Below are 23,775 nucleotides of genomic sequence, written 5' to 3'. Positions count from 1 at the left end.
GCTCTTTCCAAAGTGCCACCCAACAGGGGTCCACTCAACCTATCGCAGTCTGTGTGGGTGGATTCCTGGGTTGTTGTTGGTTTTTTTTTTTTTGCACAAGATGTTTTGTCTCAGTCTGCTTATTCTACATGATAATGAGAGGCGAGAGCCTCCCACAGAGATGCTCTGTCTCTGCTGGAGAAAACATTCTGTGTCCAGATGATGATGATGATGATGTTGATGTCATGGACTTTTAAAGAACTCGACCGTGCGTGTAAAACAATACACAACAGTGATGCTCATTTGTAAAAATGAAAAGCAAATAACCAAATGTTGCAGTTCTTTTAAAGGAGAACACAGCTGGGCTTTACCTTGAGAATACATCTGTAAGTGAGCTGATTAATGATTGGTGTTGTGTTTTTGTTTACTCCTTTAGCATTCCACCTGCTCAAGGTGTTGCAGCATGTGAGCTGATTGTTAAGGTAGGAACGAGGAGAAAACAAGCATACCTGAGTTTTACTGCTTAGATTTACCCCTTCCCTACTTCTGAAGCTGAAGACCATTAAAACAAAAATGAATAACCGGTGATTTATTAGTTAAGAGTTAATTAAATTGATTTTTAATTGCATTTTGAAAATATGGAAATTAATGAAGGTTGCCCACATGAAATAAAAGGATGCGGTAGACTCATAGTGCTCCATCACTATGCACCATATGAGTCAGATTTTGTGGGGATATGACCAGAACTACAATAGAGGTATGTGTTCACTGAGTGCTTTGCAGTATCTTAACAAACCTTTCACATTTAAAGAAACAAAAATAATGACAAATTAGATGTTTGGCATCTATAGCTTTGGTAAAACCTACCACCGACTGATCGTCGAGATGTTAAATGTGGGAACTAAAAGTTATTCCCCTTTCAAATCTACTGAGTTGTGAAAGGGTGGTAAGTAAAACAGAGAAAGCTAAATTCAAGAACAGCCATAATCCACACTGTGTGTGGTGTCATTATTTGACAGTTTAACTGGAGATGTTGGTCTCTTAATGATGTGCCTCCTTTGGACCAATGCACAGAGGATGACAGGCTGTATTAATGACCTATAGAAACCCATCCCAGACTTTCAGTCTCCTTTGGGTTTAATTTCCAGGATTACGCTGCAACCAGGAGGTTACATGTGAATATTTTACACTTTCTTTCTCTTGGCTCCACCCACCATTACACAGCTCCTGTTCTTCTTTTTTCACCCGTCAGGTATCATTCTGGTTACAGGCAGATCCCCTGAGGATTCATAAAGGAGCTGTGTGTAAGGCCTGAGGCTGTGCCGTTACTGAACCACTTCTCCCTGGAAATTACAGTTTGCTTCTCACACAGCTTGGTGGAGAGAGAGAGAGGAGAAGGGAAACAGGGATCTGCAGCTAGAGAGATGACTGAAGACTGATGCTGAACATGGCATTTTGTTTATTTGGCAGCTGTGCGACCCAGTTATGGTTTGCATAAACATTTGTTTTTTTAAGCGTCTATATGACGCTTACATTTGTTTTTTTATGATTTCTAGACAAATTGTGGCTGGATTGTGACAGACTTCAATATGTGAGACATGTCTCCTCTGGATGAATTCCAATAACTGATGATATCTGTGAAGGCTCTCATTCATCCAGGTCATGGTTATCTAACCGTGATCATGACCTAACTTTACACGTAGCCTCATTATCGGGTCAAATTTACGCTGCCTACGATATGAACTACTTTCCAATTAGCCTTCTCGCTAGTTCGCAGCCATCGCAGAGAGATTATGCGATGGCATCACACTGATGACCCTTCTTCTTGTCTCATCTGAGTTCCAAGAAGCTACTTGGATGAGGGGCGAAACATCTTCAAAAACAATCCATCTGTTCAAACATTGATTTGACAGGGTTGCTATAGTTACTACTTTTTAGCACCAATTAGTTAAAGAGCAGTCTAAATGATTTACTTGGTAAATAGACGTAGGTGCTAATCATGATCTATTTAGCACTGTTATTCTGAGTATATAAGCATGGTTATTGTAGCATTCAGAAAAGCTTTGAAGCTGTGCAGCATAGCTGTAGTTTAAACAGACAATACTCGTTGGTTTTTGAATGAAAAAAAATGTGAATGAGCCACAGGATACTAAGAAGTGTTTGTCCCCGGAGGTCTGAAAATTACATTAAAGATCACACTTAATAAAATCAGAAAATCAAGTAATGAAGTGTCAACAAGCAGTGTGTACCTCACAGCATGTTAATTATCACGCTGGCGCCGACACACATGTCTACCCCACCAACGGTCCTTTGATGAATTTGTTCATTTTGAAACTCCAGAAAGTCTTCAATACCTATAAAGGGGATACCGACACAAATGAACAGTAATGAACAGAACTCAAGCATCTGCTCCTTGGCTACAATACACTTGAATTGATTGACTTCAAACATGTTGTACAAACACAGTCCTCTCTGACTGCCAATGGGAGGAAGGACACACACCAGTCTAATTTGTGTGAGAAAAAAAAAGAAAAAGAAAGAAATGTGCCATTGTTGCTCAAGTGAATTTACTAAAGGCACACATTCACAAATGTTTGAACAGCTAATTAATAGTGACTCATCTCCGAGCGGAAGGCTTATTGTAAGTGAACGAAAGATAGGCGTTCTTCTCCATTCTCACAATACTGTATTAGAATGGAGGAGGACAAAGGTGAAATTGTGATGTAAATTGAAATATAAGTGTGTGTTTATACTCCATTTATGATTTCCTAGACCCACAAAACATTTCAGTAATAGTAAACAAGATGTTTTACTTTAAAATTAATGTTATTATTAATACATAATTAAACATACTGTTTGTATTCCTTTGTGCAGAGGAAAAGATTTGCATGCTGTTACATCAGTTTTTTTCACACGTCATTGAAAGCAGAGTAGAAAGGCAGTTTTGCATCACAAAATCTGCTTTTTTTTTCTCATGTCCATGTCTTTTTAGTTGGAAAATATAAAACTGAAGGTAAAAACACAGACAGGTTCTGTATGTGGGTCACAACGAACCTTGAAAGAGACTCGATAAGGCGTGTCTGCCCATTCTCTGTGCAAAGATGTTTTGATCTCAGTCTCAGGCCTCGGGACTGTCGACTGATCTCACTGTGAGTTTTTACTGGTATACCACTGTGATTACAGATTGAATAGCTAACAGAAGAGCTCAGTGATACATTTTCTGCACATTTGTTTGATTAATATATGATATTATCATTTCATATCATATAATTTCTTAACAATGTGATTTCACTGCCAGAACAGAACATTATTGTCCTGCGAGGACCATGGGACAAACAGGAACAAAAAACATCTGCAGGTTCCTGAATACACGAATCAACTTAAAGTGGAGAAGAAGTTTTCTGAAATTTCAATTCTTACAGATTTATTTTAAAACAGATGACTTTATTACAATGGCCGATAAATGTGTTACAACTTAAGGAAACACACTCAAATAGGTAAAACCACAAATTATGAAAACGTCTTAATCTGACAACACATGTAGAATGAAAGTACACATATACTGAGGAAAAGGAATAATAAAAGCTACAACAATGGAATGTTTCCTGAGAAGACTTGTGGTTCTTTAATTTATTCAATTCAACGAAAAAAGCACAAAGAGAGATGAGAGATGTTACTTCGGAGGAAAGTTACTAAAAACACCACCGATCAGTCTGACTGCTTGTCTTTGTATTTGTCCGTGTTCAATACTGGCTACTTATCTTCCTGTCTAAAGTCCAAAGGATTAAACTCATTGACAGAAGTTAGAAGGCTGCGGTTGAGGTACGACACATCACTTAAAAGTTACGTTGAAGATTGAAAGTCTAGCAGGGCTGGGGGGGCCTTCCATCTGACTTGCAAAAGCATTTCAAAGATAATTTTATATTTAGAACCGTGGAATAATACATTAACTTTATCTGCTTCAGGGATTGTATAATTAAACTAAATATTATAGAAATAAAACAACTAAAATACATTGAAATGGTTAAAAAAGATAAGAGGGTTTCTGTAGTGTGACGTGGCCCAGTTAATCTTGGGGCATCCAAGGGTGAATCCAGTAATGCAAGGTTGTTGCTGAATTGCTATTCAGATGGATGCACAACCCTGGAGAATGAATCCTGTCCTCCCAGCCCTCAATTTAGATCCCTCTTTCATGTGTGTATAGTAAATGTGAAGCTACAGCCACTTAAGTCTGTTGACCATTATTTAAACGGGGTAAAGCCAATCAAGCGCTGTCCAGAGCTGAGAAATATAAGTCCCAACACCTCTGAATCTCAGTAATTACATATTATATTGTGTTTATTTAATCCCCGACAAAAACGGGTGTAAAAGTGGAAATTTCTGGTTTTTAAAAAAGATCTAGAAGATAATATTGAAATCGATTTTTACGCTTAACTTCCAGTACATTTCTTCTACATTTATTCTTTTGATGTCTGTGAGATGAAGCTGTATAGAGGGTAGTAGACGGTGGTTCCTGGACTGACTCTGGGTCAGCCCCCAGCAGCACAAGGTGAACAACTGCCATTAAATCCTCCAGTAACGACTTATTGACTGGGTGCCACAGAGCATGCTCCATCCACGGGCTTCAAAGGGAGAGCTGGCAGGACCGAGATGTGTTGTTCGATGGGACAAGAATGTTTGAAGTGGCTCTCTGTCTTTTCTCACACTCTGACACGGATGCAACGCAGAATGCAGTAAAAAATAGGAAAAGGCAAGAAGCTGCAAGCTTTCAAATGTTGAATCTGTCATATAAGTGTTCTGTAAAGTACTTACATGCATAATTTTCCTTTAAAAATCTACTTTTAGCTGCATATACGTTATCCTTAGAATTCATGTGTCAATTTGTGTGCTGTCTTGTTGTGTGTCTTTTGTTTCAGGCTCAGTTGTATATACAGCTGTGCTCTTATACCCTGGCCTGTTGTCAAAGCACAAACATGCTGAGCCTTTCTAAGAATATGTCTCTCTCTCTCTCTCTCTCTCTCTCTCTCTCTCTCTCTCTCTCTCTCTCTCTCTCTCTCTCTCTCTCTCTCTCTCTCTCATTCTCTCTCACGTGTTTCATTTGTTGGAAGTGTGTCACAGGCTTGAGATATACAGTATGATGATGTTGTCTAGTTTGTCTAGTGTGAATTGGGATGCAAACACACACACACACACACACACACACACACACACACACACACACACACACACACACACACACACACACACACACACACACACACACACACACACACACACACACACACACTCACACGCTAGCTAATTATGCATTCCCAGATGTTAAGTTCTGGGAAATGACTGACATACAGACAAAGCATATTAGAGGAATTAGAAGAATCGAATCCAGAATCTGCTTTGATTTTATATCAAAATACATATCCGAGTATTTCTTCCAATATTATTGTTGGTTTAACTGTGATTATTCGAGGGGATTCCCTTTTTTAAAAGTTGACAGATGTTTAAGTTAAACAATGGATGATGACACATGAACTAACACTGTTACCAGAACAGCAGCTGTGCAGCAGTTATTTTTAATGCAGGTTGATGAAGAAACTTAAAGTGTGTTGAAGGGTGTGATATATCCTTAAAGTGGTCCTGACTGTAAGTATTTTACATTTTTAAGACTTCTATTGTTTGGCATCTTATGCCTGAAGTCCATATGTATGTACGTAGATACGTACATAAAAATATACATAAGAGTGTCATCCTCCAGTGATTGCTTCATCAGGGTATTTGTTAAGACGGCAAACTGCACTGGCAAAAAATACTGGCAAAAAAACACCCCAAAATAACCTGGCTGAGATCACCAAGAGAGGTCTGTCTCGGCTCAAAGTCTTGAGGGATTTATTTGTGGTGTAAAAGCAGGTTACCATCTATAGTGTTTTGTGATGGCGCATGTGTGATTTTAGCACAAATGCAAAGGCCAAGCTACTAATTTAGCATTATTTAACCTGCGTGTGCAGTAATAAGTTCTAGATCATTACTACACAAGAAACGCCATTGACCTTATTCATGACATAGAGTGAATTACAGTCTAATACGGCATGAATACACAAATGAGAAGAGTAGATGTGATGCTTAAACTACTTTCAGCCACCACACTTTGATTTGCCCATATGGCTCCTGATGATTCACTGATGAGACAGGATGACAATCAGCCGTCCAATCAATGAGCTACTTGTCAACTGCAGAACAGAAACATCCAAAGTGAACAAGAACCAGGCTACAAATATACAGCATCATTTCTGAACAAGTGAACACAGTTACACTATTTGTAGTTTGTCTCACTTACAGTGGGATAGTGATATCAGAAAAAGGTTTGGGGTTTTTTTTAACTCAAATTAGTGAGCCGATTGGGGGAATTCAGTAAAAGTCAATTGATTTTGGTTTCATTACTAAATGTTTCAACTATTGATGGTTAGAAATACAACCATCAACCATCTCTACGTACAAAGTAAAGTAAAGTGACATTTCTGTCTCCTAGGCGCTTGTGTCATAGCCAGCTCTTTCCCCCATGTGCTACTCAATTGGTATTGTTGGTTTAACTAATGACCAGCCTGTATGAATACATGAGTAATTGGTCCAGCCAGCCAAGCAGCTGGGGGATGAGTCAGCATGAAAGACACTGATGACTAAAAGCTAATTGTGTGACCTTATGGGTAAAATGACATGAGCCCATCAAAGTAAAACCCATTTGAGTTGTTTGTCTGTCCACATCAGGCACTTACCACCAAATCAACCGACTTCAAAAACCTTTATACAGTGCACCCTCATTCTTTGCGGTTAATGCGTTCCAGGAACCACACGCAATTAAGGAATCGGGGATCGAGATCGCAATCTATCTTATTTATGGTATTTTAACGTTTATGTACCCTCCCCACCTTCTATCTGTATTACCTTTTCCCATACTCTTACTGACTGTTTGAAGCACCTTTGTGTCTCACGAAAGTCCAAGACTGACGGAACGGAGCGCACTTCCGGGTGACATCAGCCAACAAAATGCGAGTACGGTATCACCGTACCAAAAATCCGCGATGAGGTGGAGTCGCGAGAGTTGATGCGCGAGTGCGCACTGTAGTTGTCTAAATTGTCTTTTGAGCCTTTTTGACAAACAAATCCTTGTGAATAAATTAAAGCATATAAATCTGACATAATGTCTGACACATGCAACTGCTGGGGACACCACAGATGGCTGTGTTGTGATAGCGGATGACGGCGCACTATTCTCTGTGGATCACATTTGAGGACAGAAATAACTCTTGTCCTGTGCTTGTGCAACATACTCGTCTCTTGGCAGAAGACAATTTCAGAACACAGTTATGTTAATAATGTAATGGTTTCAGAATGTACCTCACATGGCCTCCTGGGTGAACGCTATTCCCAACACACCGTCCATTTGAGTCACAAACGGAGTTTCCTTTAGCGCACAGTGAAGAAGATAAAGATGTCAAAGTTTGGCGTCTGCGTCTTCCTGTTTCTCTCTATCGTCTCTCCATTTATTTCATGTTTCATGCACTCGGAGGCGTTGATATTGACAGCTTGTTTTTCCCCTCAAAGTGCTGAGTTGTGCTGAGACTGTCGCTTCCCATTTGCTGTTTAATATTTCAGTGTGAGGTGTTTTCGTGCGTCGATTCCTACAGGGTCTGCCACAGGGATTGGAGCTTTGGTGACTTGCATAAAAACAATTGGTGTTGCTGAACAGAGGCTGATGTAGAAGAAGAAGCTTTGAATGAAAAAGAATTTATTGTTTATTGTTGAACAAAATTTCATTTTATCATTTCTTACAACAACTGTGAGAAATAAAATTAAGTAGCTTGACAACTAATCGAATGTTTACAGACCTACCTCTCCTAATTACTTTTATCTGCAGCCTGCTTTTGCCTGTCAAGATTGGAATACTAGGAGATGTGTTGTAGCTTTTGATTCACTGGAAACATTGATTTCATACTGAGGAAGCTAGAAGCAGACTTCTCTGTTCGACCAGTGTCTGTTCACTGTCAGCTGAAAGGACAACTGTAACAAACACAGAGCAAGCTGATAAAATTCATGAATTCATTTCAAATATTCTACCTGTCAGCCTTTTAATTGATTTCAACTCATTTGGAAATGATGTATGTATGTATGTATGACGTACAGTATGTATGTATGTAAAACACCATACATACATATGTATGTATAGATGGATGGAACCACTGCATTGTTCTTGTGCTGTAGTGTAAAACTACTCTAGTGTTTTGTATTTTTGTTGTGGCAGTGTTGGTTTTGAATAGATTAAAAAAAGCCAACACATTCATTTTAAATGCAAACTATGAATTGCTGGCTTTTTAAAAAATCCATAGCTTGTTAAGTCTACTTGGGCTAAGACTTGGGCTGCATTAATCAGACAATGTCCAAATGAACGAAGTTCCTACTTCCCTGAAGACTTTTCTTCACTTTCTCTCTCATTATTCTTGATTTGCAGATTCATCGTACCAAATAAACTGGGTCTCTCTCAGTGTCCTAAGACAAGAAGAAACCCTGTTTAGTCCCTAAATGCTGCTCCTTACAGGAGCTTGTGTGATTTAGATACCCTTCTTGATATTAAAGCATGAGCAAGGTTTTCCTGCCCTCCCTGAGAGAGTGCTGGAGTAATAGCAGCTGCTCAGTCCTGATTAGAGCCACTGTCCTTGCATAGCCAAGCCCACACATCTCCGTCCTACTTTCTCTCCCCCTTCTTCTCCTTCTCCTCGCGTTCCTCTCTCCCTCGCTCCCATCTCACTCCTAAAGTCATGCTCCGAGCTGCTTTAGAATCACAAAATAAAAGTGAGAGGGCATGCTTTTCAGAAAAGATTTGCCCAGTTTTGAGCATGCCTGAAAATGTGCTGAAACATATACGTCCGTGATTATTTGTATGTGTAAATCTTGGGAGAGATATCTTGAAATTCCTGCTGTTTTTGCTAAGTTACATTTCCAATCATTGTACTGCTGCTTACTTAGTTTTTCAAATGATTTGGTGAGCTTAAAAATCTTATATATTTATGGTTCTATGGTGCTAGGGCTGAGGAAGTTTTACTGGAGTATAGTAGTTTCAAACATCTTTTACAAGCACATATTTGTCAAAATGATGAGCAGACAGGCTGAAGCAGCCCTTTTGACTCAGATAATCCAGGGTCAGTGTGACTTGATCTGCTAAATGACGGATGGAAGACTTTTTATGAAATATTTAAAACTGCATTTTCCTTTTTTTTTTTTTTCCAGAGGTCTGCTGTAACATTAGCAAGATACAATTTTGGCACACTGACTACAGTAACGTGATTCAGGTGATGACAGCAGTCAGGCTGATGGCCAGTCTTTCAGTATATTATATGTTCCATGCATAAAAAAATAATCATTTTAGGATTGATGGTTGAAATGAAAGGCAGGGGAAAGCTTGATGATGAAGGAAGGAGAAACACTGATAAATGTGAGCAAGGAGAAGCAGAGATGAGAGTAGCTTCCTGTCCTCTTTCCACTGGGCTGAGCAGGAACTGATCTCTCGGCCTAAGGTCGGACTTGCTTGAGGGTTTTGTGAATGAAATGGACTTCTTGGAACTGTGCCCATATATTAAACAGCTAGGTTTCCTCACGTCTTCCTTCCCCTCCTGCCTCCTCTCCCTACCGTTCATCAGGAGACTTTCCAGACTGCAACATTTTAGCATCCAGTTACCATCACTAATCAAATCCCAGAAGTCAGCATCTCTCTCTCTCTCTCTATCTTTGAGAATGAAAATGACAATAGTCTGAAAGAGACCGTAACAGAAAAATATGATTCGCAAAAGATTTTTAAAAAATCCTGCATGACACAAAAGGTTCGAGGGCAAAAGTAGAAAATTTCTTTCCTGACCTTAACATGTTTCTGGATAGTGTCAGCTTTTATATGAAAAGCAAAACAATAAGTGGGGAAGCAGTTTTTACAGACAGAGAGTTTTATAGATTGACAAAAAGAAAAAGTAAAAGACATGATTGTAGAAGAGATGATTGTGGAGAATAGATAATTGCTCTTAGAATTTTTTCTGTTTTAAAAAAAACTTTTTTTAGTTTGATAAATGTTAAAAGGTTAGATATTTCTTTGTTCAGGAAATGCACAGTACTATTGAAAATCCTCTTTACGTGAATCTCTTGTGGATTTTGTGACAACGTGATTATTTTGTAGTTTGATTTTTAATAATTTTTAATAAACGTTCTCAAAAACAAAATTCATATCAAATCTCTCTCTCTCTCTCTCTCTCTCTCTCTCTCTCTCTCTCTCTCTCTCTCTCTCTCTCCCTTTATGTTACTCAATTTCATTTCAATTTGAAGTACTTTCAATTTTCTGTAAATATACTACATTATACTAATTGTGTTATTGTATTACCATTCAATTTTATGGTAAAGAGAGAACAAAGGAAAGCACCTATGGTGAGGTTTTAAATTGGGAATGAAGGTGTCAGATTTATGAGATCAAAGCATGAATACCAGCACAACGTAGGAAAAAGGGTGTGATGCTTTAGGAACATTCACAAAAATGTGGAAAAGAAGGCATGAGTTTCATCTTAGTATCTTTTCCACTCATTACTTACAGCTTTTTCCCATTCGCATACTTAGCCTGCATTTACCGGCAGACACACAACACACAACCCTCATTTAATCTCTCTGACAACCACACTGTTTTCCTCCTAGCCCCAATCCAACCACCAATTTTAAGTGCTCTCGGATTATAATGGACATCTTTGCTATTTTTGTCATACCTTGAGATTCTAATTGGACCTCCAAGTCCTCTGTCATGACTGACCGATAACCATTTTAGGTGGTCAAACACAAAAAAGTTTCCCGAAATTATATCATGAAACCACAGCAAATAGCCTGGCCACATCTGTGAATCACTAATCAGCATGTCATATATATTTAAATGACAGTAGTTTAATTCATACGTGTCTACATGTGTCGAAAGAGCAGATTAAGAGTTTCAGACCGGTTAATCTACCAACGAAGGACTTGAAATGACTGACAGTGTGTCAGATGTTTAGGTCCTTCCCAAAAACCCAAGTTTCATAATCAGTGACAGGTCGCAGTCCAGCATGTTACATATACAAATGTAAAAGATTTAAACTTGTCAAACAGTGCATTTATTGATATCACCAAGGCTCGCTCTACAATTTATTGACCATGCCATAAAATGCACTCATCCCTTCCGTTGTGCTATCAGTACATCACAAATCCTACACTGTTGTGGCTGTTTCCTTTTTCAGCACACAGAATGCACGTTATCACACTTCACAGTCCTTTCATCTTCACCCTGAGGCGCTGACGGGGAGATACAGTTGTTATCATGCACATGTGCTTTCTATTGATATGACAGGTATCAGGAGGTATATGTCCACTCAATTCATGATCTTCCTGGTGCCGATTAAGTTTGCTTAGAAGGGTGTAAAAGCCATGATCAGGTGTTAGGAACAAAGCCGATCTTCCCTCATAGATTCATTGAGCAAAGGAAGGACTCCTGAGAATCTCAAATCAAGCTGACCCCATCCCCCACTTTTTCTCCATCTTTCGTGCTTTACCTCCTCTAACCGAGGAAGGTAAAGCAGGAGCTCTAGCTGAATCCTTAAGTGCATGTTGTGTCTGCTGCTGGTATGTTTAGGTGTTTGTGTTTTTAAGAGCTGAAAAGGCTGACACCATAAATCCAGGCAGCCGTCTCAGAGGATTTCCACTGCATTGTGTTAGCCTGTGTTTGGGTGATAGAAGGAAGCTGTGTGGGGCTAAAAATGCTGGGATTGGCAGGATAGATATTCCCTTTCACATCAGTTTTGTGTGTGTCTGCTGTGATGATTCTTAATTTTCCCTCCTAGTCAGTAACTTCATCTGCGTCTGCTGTGAAGCCCCTGATGCGGCGCCTGTCTGTGACCTTAAAATACCCCTACAGAGAACAGACTGTCTTTGGATTAGCTGTTAGACTGGCCACTTCATGGTCTTTCTCTGCGTCTGTCCGCCTCTGTTTTCTTCCATGTGACTGTCAGGATAATATTTTGATTTGTCACAACAGGTTCGTGTCAGCAGTGAGATCTGGGCTGACGTTTGTGCTCAGTGTCATTAGATCAGCTCAGGTTAGCGTGGACCTCAAGATTTTCCCACATTGATGCACCTGATGTGTGTGTGTGTACTGTATTCAAACTGTAGACATACTGTGTGTGTGTGTGTGTGTGTGTGTGTGTGTGTGTGTGTGTGTGTGTGTGTGTACACGTGCTTGCATGTATTTGTGCATCAATAGTAACAGCAGTGTCACTTGTGTGACACTTGTGAGTTGACAGATATTGCATGTCAATGAAGAACTGGCTCGCCTTCCTCTCACATATTCAACCCTTCTACTAAGAGAAGGGCTCGTATCTTTCAAATTAGCGTATTATGTGACTAATCTTCCTTCCCAGTTGCCTGGTGAAAATAGGGCAGTTTGCAGACTGCTGTGGAAGCTCACCACATTTTCCCGGGGGTCTATCCCTTAAACAGAAAAATTAATACATCAACGGCTGACTTCATAGTCAAACATACACACGTGCTGGTGTGTCTGTGTGTGTGCGTGTGTGTGTGTGTGTGTGTGTGCAGTTCCAGTGAGCTGCCTCCTTTATTTGCATGTCTAGAGCGAACATCTATCATCATCATCAAGACACTGCAAAACAGAGAGGCAGGCAGACACCGCCGACGGTCTCAGGAGAGAGACAGAACACATTTCCAAACCGTTACCGCAGTGATATCAAGCGCTCCTTAATGCCTTCACCTGAGGGCAGAGATGCTGTCTATGCAGATGCAAACATACCTTTTCTGTTTTATATCTTTTTCCTTTGCTGGTGTTGAATGCAGTCATGTTTTGTCATCATTCATCTCATCACACACCAACCACAGCATGACAATGGGGTACAAGAACACCTGAGGAAATATTTTCCAGCCCTAAATGATCATTTAAGTACATGGAATCATCTACTGTATATAATTAAATAAAGAAAGAAAAGAATCCCTTCATCCACAGCATATTTTTCTGAAGAGCTGATGGCTGGAGTGGCTCAATCCATTTTTGGGAGCCAGAAGGGATTCGGCGGGCAGCACTAAAGAGAAGAGAGAAAGCTGAAATGGTACAGCCTGATAGATAGAGGAGCAAACGACGGCATGTGTGAGCGGAATAGTAAAAGAGCCCCCGAGAAGGGGGGGGGGGGGCATGGTAGGAGGAAGGGAACAAGAGCAAGGGAGGGAAGAGTATGGGAGTGGAGGCACAGAGCCAGAAAATTGCATTGCGTGCTCGATGATTAGTTTACCTCCGGGTCTCATTCTCTCTCACTCCCCTCCTCTCACTCCCGTTTCACTCCCAGGTCCTTTCCTACCTCTTGTAGGTTTTCCTCTTGTCTTTGTCGTGCCACTTTTGCTGCCTCTCGTCTCCTTCCACTTCCCCCGTCACTACATCACACTGTCACTTCTCTCTATTTCCCCCTCCTCTCATCCGCTCTCTTTCACTTTCTTGGCGGTTATCTCCATTGCCCCTCCTCTCCATCATCCCTGCCACCCTTTCCTCTTTTCCTCCTTGTTTGCTGACTTGGCTCTTGCTTCCGTTCTCATTTTATCTTTGGGGCTTGAAAAATGCAAAATGCCACCTTACCCGCAACCCGGCCCATCAAACCTTGAGAAAGACAAAGCAAACAGAAAAAAAAATTGTGGTGAGATTAGTGTGTATTTTTGGTTATGTGAGAACAAGGGCAAAAACTCTGAGGCACAAAGCAGATTTACACAGAAAACTTTCAATCAGTCGGTAAGTCATGGAAGCGTTTTAATACCATAAGCCAGTCCTGCTAATTATAGTCTTAAAGCAATAAGCGTGAGTTTTAGGAGTCTTGCACAGTACAACAGAATTGCTGACACTGAATAGAAGCCAGCCTCCACGTGACCCTTTTTGGTTTGGCACTATTTGAAAAGCAAGTGGGTCAAGCCTTTTCTTCTTAATCCGTACATAATCTGGCTCTTCCTCTGCTTGAAGGGCAGCAGCATAGAGCAGAAAGGGTGAGGAGACAGGAGTGATAGACAGAGAAGGAGAGGGATTTCACTCAAAGCTGGCAGGGTGTTCCTCCCTAAAGCATTTAAGGTAGCAGAGAGACAGAAGTAACAGATTGCTGTTACTGTCTATCTTGACTCTAAGGATCAGACATATTCATACCAATGGTGGAGGATGTCATATGTAGTAAGTGTGCACCCTGAGGATAACATCAACACAACATTTAATATAGAAACTGAAACCAGCTGTGATATAACACGTTTGAGGTCATCTGGAAATATCACCTCTGCACTTTAACCTTTAAAACACAACAGATAAAAAAAACCCCATTCATTCCCCTTCTTGAAGATGAGATTATTGTAATTGGCTGGTCTTCGCCTACTTATCCCAAGTATGGAATATGGGTGTCGCTGGAGCCTATCCTAGTATGCTACAGGTGAGAGCCGGGGTACATCCCGGAAGAGTCGCCAGCTCACCACAGATAAGAAAAGAAAAATAACTACAAAAAGATAAATATGGACTTAAAGTGTTTACTTAATATGATGTTTTATTGGTGTATTACAGGGTTCTGGTATTTAAACACTTAATCTGCTAATTTCAAGCTACTTTGATAAGTGTTTAATCTGTTTTTAAGTCGTTGTTCAATCATAATGCTAATGGGGATCAGTTCCATCCAGGTGTGGCGTTGTGTGTCAGCCCACCACCCACTGGTCCACCCTAAATGTTTTGTATATATTAACTTTTATTTCTTATTATTTTCATGTTTTATATATACATATCTGTTAAAATTCCAAGAAAAGAACAAATATAAAGATGCTTTCATATTTTTTATTTTTATGTTTTATCTGCTGTGGTCTTTGGGTTCAGATTGATCCTCAGCCAAAGACATAATTTTGAAACAGTGCTGGCTAGTTTCTGATATTGTTGATCTGAGCTGCATAATGTAGTTTCAATTTTAACTGTTGAATAAAACCAATTGTTAAATTAAGCCTGACCTTCATTTGATTACCCATGTGTATATTGGATAGTGCAGACCCATTGCTCTTGATAGCGGCTCATGCCCAGCTGAGGTGATCAATAGTGGTGTATATCTGAAAGACAAAGAAACGTCCCGTCGCTTTAGCACTGATATGGAATCTACACCGTCTTATCTGTATAGTTCATTATTGAAGAATGGCCTGAATTATCAGGCTGAATCTCTGGCTGCTATCCATTTTAAGGCACAGCGACCTTGATCACATCTTTCTTTCTTCCTTAACATTCCTTCTCCACCTCTTTCATTTATTATCATCATTTCCTCCTTTATCCATATCCACACTGCTCTCTCTGGTTTTCACTTTCTTAGTGGTGGCACAGTGTCACATGATCAGAGTGCAATGAGTTGAGGTACCTGAGGACTGTTGCTAATGGTGACAAATGGCTGCCTGTACAGAGAGGAAAACAGAACATTGAGGATAGGAACGCTGCTACATGCAAGGGGTCAGTGATATGCTCTGAGGACAGACAGACGAAGGGAGGAAGATGGTTTTTGGCTGTGGGAAGCAGGAACACTTTCTTTCAATGTCTCAGTAATTTAGTAAATAGAAAATGAAACAGTTTTAGGAAATATACTTCTCTTTTTGACAGGAGTTCAGATGTAATATTTGCACTTTTGGTACAATTATCTTAGGTTAGCATACCTGTAGATACCATTTCCTAGTTCACAAACAGAATACCAGGTATCTTGTCATCAAGCAGAAATTACTCGATAAGAAGTTGAAAGTCACTCTTTGTGGTATATAGGTGGGCTAATATTATATTGTGGCAGCACAGTGGCACACTGCGTAGAGCTGTCACCGCATAGCAAAACAGTTCCGGGTTCAAGTCCCGCTCTGTGCGGAGTTCGCATGTTCTCCGGCTTCCTCCCACCTCCAAAAACATCCAACTTATGTGAATTGATCGTACCAAATTGCCCGTAGGTGTGCGTGAGTGGTTATTTGTCTTTCACGTGGCTCCGCAATGCATCGGCGTTGTGCTCGGAGTGTCCCCCGCCTCTCACCCGCAAGTCAGCTGGGTTAGGCACCAGCAACCCAGCATACGCGTAACAAGCGGTATAGGAATTACCTCATGTTCCCTTGAGTCAGAACATATATCCGTAACATGTCAGATGGTAAGGAGAGGTTGGTACTGAAATGAAATTGTTGCCTATTTACCTCTACATTAAAGTGTTACCATACCACATTAAATGTTGAAATTTACTCCAGATTACCAGTCTGGAGTTTGCTATAAGGAAAAATGAATTTTAAAAAATTCAGTTTTTATTCAGAAGTGTAAGCTTTTCATTTTGGGATGCCTGTCATTGCTACTGTCCTTGTAGTCAAATAACGAAAATAAATTCACTGGTTGAGTTTAGTTCATATATTTAAAGCATTACAAAGTGTGTGACACAAATAGTCCAGGAATATCATGTTGTAAATGATCTGTTGAATTATTTTTAAAATTAGTATGTTCAGAGGTACGGGAGGTTTGCAGTCATTTACCATAAGTCCAGCCTTAAGAAATGAATTGCTCACACCAGTACTTCTCCTCATGGAAAATGTCTCTTAATATTTCCAATTACCATCAATGTACAGTGAATTAACTGACGATTCCTATTGGTGTTCATAACTTCTGGGAAAAAACCCCTGCACCTTTGAATTTGTCACATGACATGATGTATAGCATAGGAGCTAAGTGATAAAATCAGCAGTGATAATATTTAGTCAAGGAGTCAGAGGTGGTTAACCATTACACGCCTCAAGATCTGAGGAGGGGAGCAGAGTTAACACATTGCTCATCTCAGCATCCCGGTCCCTTTCAGCTCATATTATGTCATCCTAGTTTGTATTCAACGTTCAGCAGCTCTGTGTAGGAATTGCCCAGAGGCCTTGGTCACAGACCGTTGTGTGTTTGTGTGTGGATCTATCTGACTTGTCGATGGGACTCTGAGCTCGAATCACCAGCCTTTCATCCAGGGCTGTTCAACGCCATAAGCAGGATAAAGACATGGCTAATGTGGGATCAGTGGTACACCATTAAAGTGGAAGCACACTGAGCCACATTGAGCCTCAAAGTGTTTCTGGGTAGTAAAAAAACTTTTGACATAATACACTGAGGTGATATTTCCACTTCCTATTACCTAGTTAGATACTATGATTCCAAGTTAAAGAAAAGTGTGCTGTAACAGTTCGTGCAGAGTAAAAAATGGTGAATGATGAAAAACATTCAGGTTGACATCATGATCGCAGCTCCCGCTGGAGCTGCGATGCATTCATTCACTCTGAAGGGCAAAGGAATGGAAAGCTTTGTGAGACGGCCCTCTGAAGTGTCCTTGAACTACAGACTGCATTCCTGCCAGTTTTTCTGTGGCTGACCAGCATTGTTGACCTTAGTGTGTCTGAATGTAAAGATGACTTTGAAAATCTTTCCCAGAGAGTTATGTGTCATCATTTCAGTAAGCTAGCTCAAGAAGATATGCACCTGTTCTTTCACTTTCATAAAAAAATAACAGGAATGTTCATCGTAGTCATAGATAGTCTGAGTAGTAGCATGAAAGAGGACATTATGGTCTGTGTTTTCTGCTCTGAGTATAACGGCTGTTTCTGGTCCTTTAGACTTAAAGGAGAACTAAACAGAATGACTGAAAGGTTTAAGTCGCTTCACACACATCACCAGGATGTCACCAGAAGGTCCAGGGCTATGGAAAAATCATTCTGACAGGTGGGATGGTGGAGTCACTCTTCACAATAATGAATGGAGCTACACTGTTTGTTTAAAAAGTGGAGTCATAATGAAAAGTAAAAGCTTGACAGAAGTTTAAATAGTACAAAGATTTGCACCACTGAGCAATCGCTGCATGAAGTTAACACACTGACGGATAGCTGGTGTGGGGAAAGAGATCGACTACTAAACTCATTAGAAATTATCAAATAGAAGAATTTAACAAGGACATCATCTTAGGATCAAGAGAACTGTTAAAGTCTCCCCAGAGCTTCACTACAATGACGTAGCAGTGCTACAACCAATACTTATTTTCATTGCAGCTAATGTTAGTAGGTTTTCCATTAATCATTGATACAATATCAGAAAACAGCCCAGGGTGATGTCAAAATAGGTTAAAAAAAATCAGTCATGTGGTCCTTCTGAGTGACTCTGGATGTGACTCATTGTCAATAACAGTACCTCCACCTCACACACATGCATAGACATACACTCGTACAATCTAATTCTCAAACCTCCAGGTCCTCTGAATGGTACGTGTCCCTCATTCTAAGTGTCCTGTTAGATTCCACCTGTCATCAGATGATGCATACGCTGTGCTTCATGCTGCTATAATAGTACTTGCACTCGTACGCATCAGCTTATGACAAGACTTGTATGCAGTCTGAGCTGCTGCGCCCTCCCACGAGCATGACTTCAGAGACAGATGCTGTCAAACTTGGCAAGGTGTGCATGTGTTTTCTTCTAACCATGCACTTTAGGGATTAGTGTGAGGGTGTTGGATGACTCATTGATCAATGACTGTTGGAAGAAGGAACATGATGGTGTGTGGGTGGTTGTGTTGGTCATTCCACCTGTCAGTCAGTGCAACTTATGCTCAGATCTCAAAAGATCTACTCACACAAACCCTGTAATTACAGATTCATATCGGCGTCTGGTCTTTAACACAGACATCTCCTCGGGTTAGTCAATGTCAAATGTAGGAAAATCTTGTGGGGGAGTTAATGGTTTGCTCTGTCTTGACATCAATGGCAGATGACTGAGCTTGGAAGGAGACCCGGCATGGCGTCAAGATGTTAGGCAATGCGTACGCTGCTTAACGAGCCATGAGCGGTAGCTATGATCTTTCCACAAATAATTCATGAGCAACTCTGTAGAGAAGCTGTTGAGCTAAGACGGAAGGAGAGACGAGAGAATCAGGGATCAAGCCAATTTGGAGGGAGGTCGGATAGCAAAGGGAAGACGTAGAAAGACCCACCTGACAGTGTAACTGGAATAGAAAGGAAATCCCCCATTACCTACTTTGCTGATGTGTGCGTGTGTGTGTGTGAGTGTGTGTGCGTGCGTGCGTGCGTGTGTGTGTATTTGTGTGTGATTTTGTCTTACTACTTCAGATAAAGGCAGAGTGGGAGTGTGGACAGTGTACATCGCAATTGTGGGATGTATGTGAGACTATTGTGAAGGAATGTACCGGGTGTGTGTTGGAGACGTGATGAAGTGAGTTCAGATTTTTCTGACAGCAGTGAATCCCGAAGTGTTCAAGTGTACAAGTTTTTTTTTTCAACCTGAAGTCAAGGGAATGCGAGCTAACAAAGAGGAAGCATTTAGCTTCCTCTTAGACATAATTTTTCAGGTACATCATAAGAATATTCATCAGGTTTAGGGTAGGGTTCTGATTAAATATGTACATTTTTTCTGGTCTTTATTGGTTGCACCCAAAAGTCTGTTGTCTGTGAATCAAAATGAAGAGTGAGAATGAAGAAATGATCTGAGTTGTATTAAATAAGATCAAAGAAAAACATATTGTTGCAGAAAAATTAAAAGCACAAACGGCGTTTCACCACTTGACTGAGAAAAGAGATGTGGTAAATTTAAAAAATTTAATGATATATTAACAGACAACAGCGCAGATGTCCTGGAGGTCGTATTGTGGGATATAACGCAGAGATCATCTTAAGGTTTCATGATAAAGGTATTCAGGTCCAATGTCTCTAAAATGGTTCCATAGGGTAAAATAGTTTTGGGAACAATGGGATGATTGAAGTGATGAAATCTGATGAACTTTTTAATAAATAAATGGACATAACACACACATTGTAAACTAATAATTTAATTGATCCCATGAATTTTATTTAAGTGCAACTATAAATTCCCTTTAGTTTCTTTTATTTAAATCTGTTCAGGACTGTGGATTACATCGATCTTATTGAAAACAATGATCAGGTCAGATTTGTCGATTGTCTTTCATGAACAAATACATCAGATACATCTGTGTATGTCTTTCATGAACAAATACATCAAATACATCTGTGTATTAGCATTTTAGCTTATTGCCATCACAATTTTCGCAAATACAGCCATACAGAGTTTCTATTCTGTTAATAGAACCTTGATTTTTTGGGGGAGGGGCGGGGACCGTTTCTACCTGGGACCCTACAGATTAGTCAAACGAATCAGTCCAACACACACTCTAGTGGAAATCGGGAGGACAGAGACAAAGGGCCTGCATAGGGCTCCATGGTATGTCATTAGTGAGGGAGAGGGGTTGACTTGTTCCATCTGACATTTACAAGTACAACACAAAATGTCATGGAATGTCAGCCTTTACCTCTGTATATAATGGTGTCTCTTACAGCCCAGAGCTATTGATCCCAAAAAACTCCTGTCCATTTTGAACCCCTCTCTAGTTTCCCCTGACTGTTATCCTAAGAAAGAGCACCCTCCCTTTGCTCCTGAATTTCCTTTCTCAGCCAGACTTTTATCTATTTTGATTAGTCATGAATTAGTAGGCTTTGCTGAGTGGGTAGCAGATGCTATAACAGCACCAGAGACAGAATACAGGAGGTATATTGTGTAGCTTCTATCAAAGCAAAGAATGCACATTTACTGTACACTATGGGTACATATTGCTTCAACTGATGCGTGGATATTTCATCCACGCTTTATTTGCTTTCTTTCTCTGAGGCCTGCTGAGAAGTACCAACTTCCATTGCCAATACTGTAGTTTCTGAGTGGATGTGTTTGTTCTGTTATTTTATTTCTTCAGTTTCTTTCTCACATTTAAAGAAACTCCTTTGAAGTTGTTTAATTGAGTTCTGAATGACAGACTGGGTCATAGGGGTTTGCCAACTTTTCAAGCAGAGGGAGTTTTGCTGTGGGAAGAAACACAACATACAGATCCAATTTTGGTTCCTATTTGTGCTTTTATATGACATTCCATGGGAGGCATGGTGGCGCAGTCGGTAGCGTTGTTTCCGCACAGCAAGGTGGCTCTGGGTTCGAGACCTGCTCTGTGCGGAGTTTCCCCGTGTCTGCGTGGGTTGTCTCCGGGTTCTCCAGCTTCTTCCCACCTCCAAAAACGTGCACTTTAGGTTAATTTGCCAGTCCCAAATTGACCATAGGAATGAGTGTGTGTGTGCGTGTTTGTGTGTCTGCATGTAGCTCCGTGGTGCACTGGCATTGCGCCCGGAGTTTCCCCCTCTCACGTCCTATGACAAGCTGGGATAGGCTCCAGCTCCCCGCGACTCACGCAAGCAGATGAAGCGGGATGAGAAAATGAACGACCGAATGAATGAATGACATTCCATCTATTTACTCATTAAATCAGAAATACAAAGGTTTTTTTAATATCTCATTAAACAGCACCGCAGAGATAGGGAAACACTTTTCTCAAGGACAGGACAAGTCAAATCAATATCAGTATCTAAACATGTTCTCCTGGTTGAGATTAAAGAGTGAACTGAAGCATGCGTTGAGATCATGTTATTCTGTGATCACGTAGCCTGTCACTGGAATTCCACACCATTGTATGCTTTTAGTTTTGCATTTGACTGAAGTTCAAGTGAGTTGTTGAGAGTTGCATGGTGCACATAGTAGCTGGTTAATGTTTAAATCTTGGACAAAACCATAACCAAAGCAATCAGACTCGAGACAAAGCTTTCATTACAGTACACTGTTCTCAGCCTCATTTCAAATTAAACAGTAATCTCCTCTGCAGTAGCTAAAGCAGAACCTAATTACGTTGAAAACCTCTCATAAGCATTTTCCGGTTTTGTTTGCCATGCTGCAGAGAATTTGCGTCTCAGTTGTATGAAATGAATTTAGATCCATGGCCTCTCACTTTGTTTTGGATAGAGCTATTCTGCTAGTCTATGTCTAGTCTATTTCTGTCCTTGCTGTCCTCGGTTGACTGCTTTCACATCAAGTACTGGATTTATCTGGCCACTCAGTCAGATAGGCCCTGAGGCCACTACCCAATAAGCAATGGCTGAAGTCACTATTAAGTGTAAACCACTAGAATTGTCACACTGGTTTCAATAGTGTTCTCTATGTTAAAACTTTTGAGTAATTTAAGACATGTACACATTGACGTCTGCCAGAGTGTTGTCTCCCATCTTTTTTTATTGCTGTATGCTGTGTCGCGGTTCTTCTATGAATATTTTAAATTTCTGTGGCATTTCTGCCCTTAGATTTCCTGATTGCTGTTGTCTTTTTCTGTGTAATTGGCGGCTCCAACACCACACCCAAAGAAGATTCTGATCTTAATTAGCAATAGCGTAGCCCTAAGCATATTACATTTTTGCTCAACAGCACATGATGACTCCTGGTGCCATTTAGAAAAGAAAAAGAGGGGAAAAAAGGAAAAAGCAATGCCACAGCTTTGATTCCTACAGGAGTGTGATTCAATTAGCCGCCACCTCTCAGCTGCATTACCTATCTTGCCGGCTTCACCAGTCTCCATTATGAAACCCCATCAGTCATGAAAATCACCAGTCCAGTGTCTGGGTCATGCAGTGCACTTAAGAGAATGATAATCACATTTCTTGCTTACCATGTGTTCCTGTTCAATAAGCGTAGCTCCAGAGACCAAACCAGGATTGTAAAATGTTTTTAAGCATGCTGTTTTACTCAGTGCTGGTTTACACAGCAGTCAAAATATGAGAAGTAAAACCACTAAGATATGCATGTGCATATGCACAGTACTTGGTGTCTGGACTGTGACTGCGCTTTTTGAGACTCCAATAGTAAAAGATTGACACTTGTGTTTTGTTTTGTTTTTGTCTTGTATTTTTGCTTTTCCCATTCTCAATAATATTTATCTGCAGTAAACCAATAAACAGTTGATTTATTCCATCTCCGCTTTCCTTCCCCAGCATCCAGAACCTGAAAATGAACAACTCAAATTGCAGACTGATGTGTTTTTACTGTTTTTAAAGTGACTTATGCCCCCTAGTGTTTTCCAACCTCAACCACGTACAGGTGTGCTACATGGGAATTTTATTTATTTCTCTGGAAGAAAAGTTGTAATATTAATGTCAGACAGTATTTATTTATTATACATAATAAATATGTACAACCTCAAAAGGTTGGGATGCTTGTAGAACACAAATAAAGAGAGAATGCATATGCAAACAAACTCTTTGCTGAGCTCCCGGTAATATCCTCCATATGATCTTGTGTTGTACAAAGTGTGGACCCTTAACCACACTTTGTGAAGAGCTGAGACTTTCAAGGACAACCTGTCAGGATTGTTTTCACCTATTGCCAATGCATTAGTCGACCTGTACACATTCCAAAACTGCTGTTGTACAGCTCTCCACAGCTGTCAGCATCCCATCTTCATTGTAAACAAGATTGTACATCATACATGCCAGAATGTTTTTTCACCTCTTGGCCTCTCTCTCTCTCTCTGCAGGTACATCCGTACCATGTACCTCGGTATACAAAGTCATCGTCAGAAGGAGAACCAGCGGCGTTTTTACTGGGCTATGATGTATGAATATGCCGATGTCAACATGCTGCGACTGCTGGAGACCTTCTTAGAAAGTGCCCCTCAGCTGGTGCTTCAGCTCTGCATCATGATCCAGAGCAACAAGGCTGAGTGGCTGCAGTGTAAGGGGCTCCCTAAAAGGCTCTACAAGAGCAACATATTGCACGTGATTCTGAGGTTATCATAAAATGCTTAGATGCTGTCATAATCTACACCTGAT

General features: G+C 40.4%; 1 protein-coding gene across 1 annotated transcript in view; it reads left to right on the top strand.

Annotated features, from left to right (window-relative positions):
* The window catches only part of xkr6b (XK, Kell blood group complex subunit-related family, member 6b), a 45,460-nt gene that overhangs the window by 20,175 nt on the left and 1,510 nt on the right, over positions 1 to 23,775 (top strand). The window contains exon 2 of the mRNA XM_068342955.1: positions 23,481 to 23,677. Coding sequence (XP_068199056.1) covers positions 23,481 to 23,677 — 197 coding nt within the window. The remainder of the gene's footprint in view (positions 1 to 23,480; positions 23,678 to 23,775) is intronic.

The sequence above is a fragment of the Antennarius striatus genome, chromosome 19 (genome assembly GCF_040054535.1).
Source record: "Antennarius striatus isolate MH-2024 chromosome 19, ASM4005453v1, whole genome shotgun sequence".
Taxonomy (NCBI): Eukaryota; Metazoa; Chordata; class Actinopteri; order Lophiiformes; family Antennariidae; genus Antennarius; species Antennarius striatus.
The sequence above is the reverse complement of the archived record's forward strand: the minus strand, read 5'-3'. Positions and strand labels throughout refer to the sequence as shown.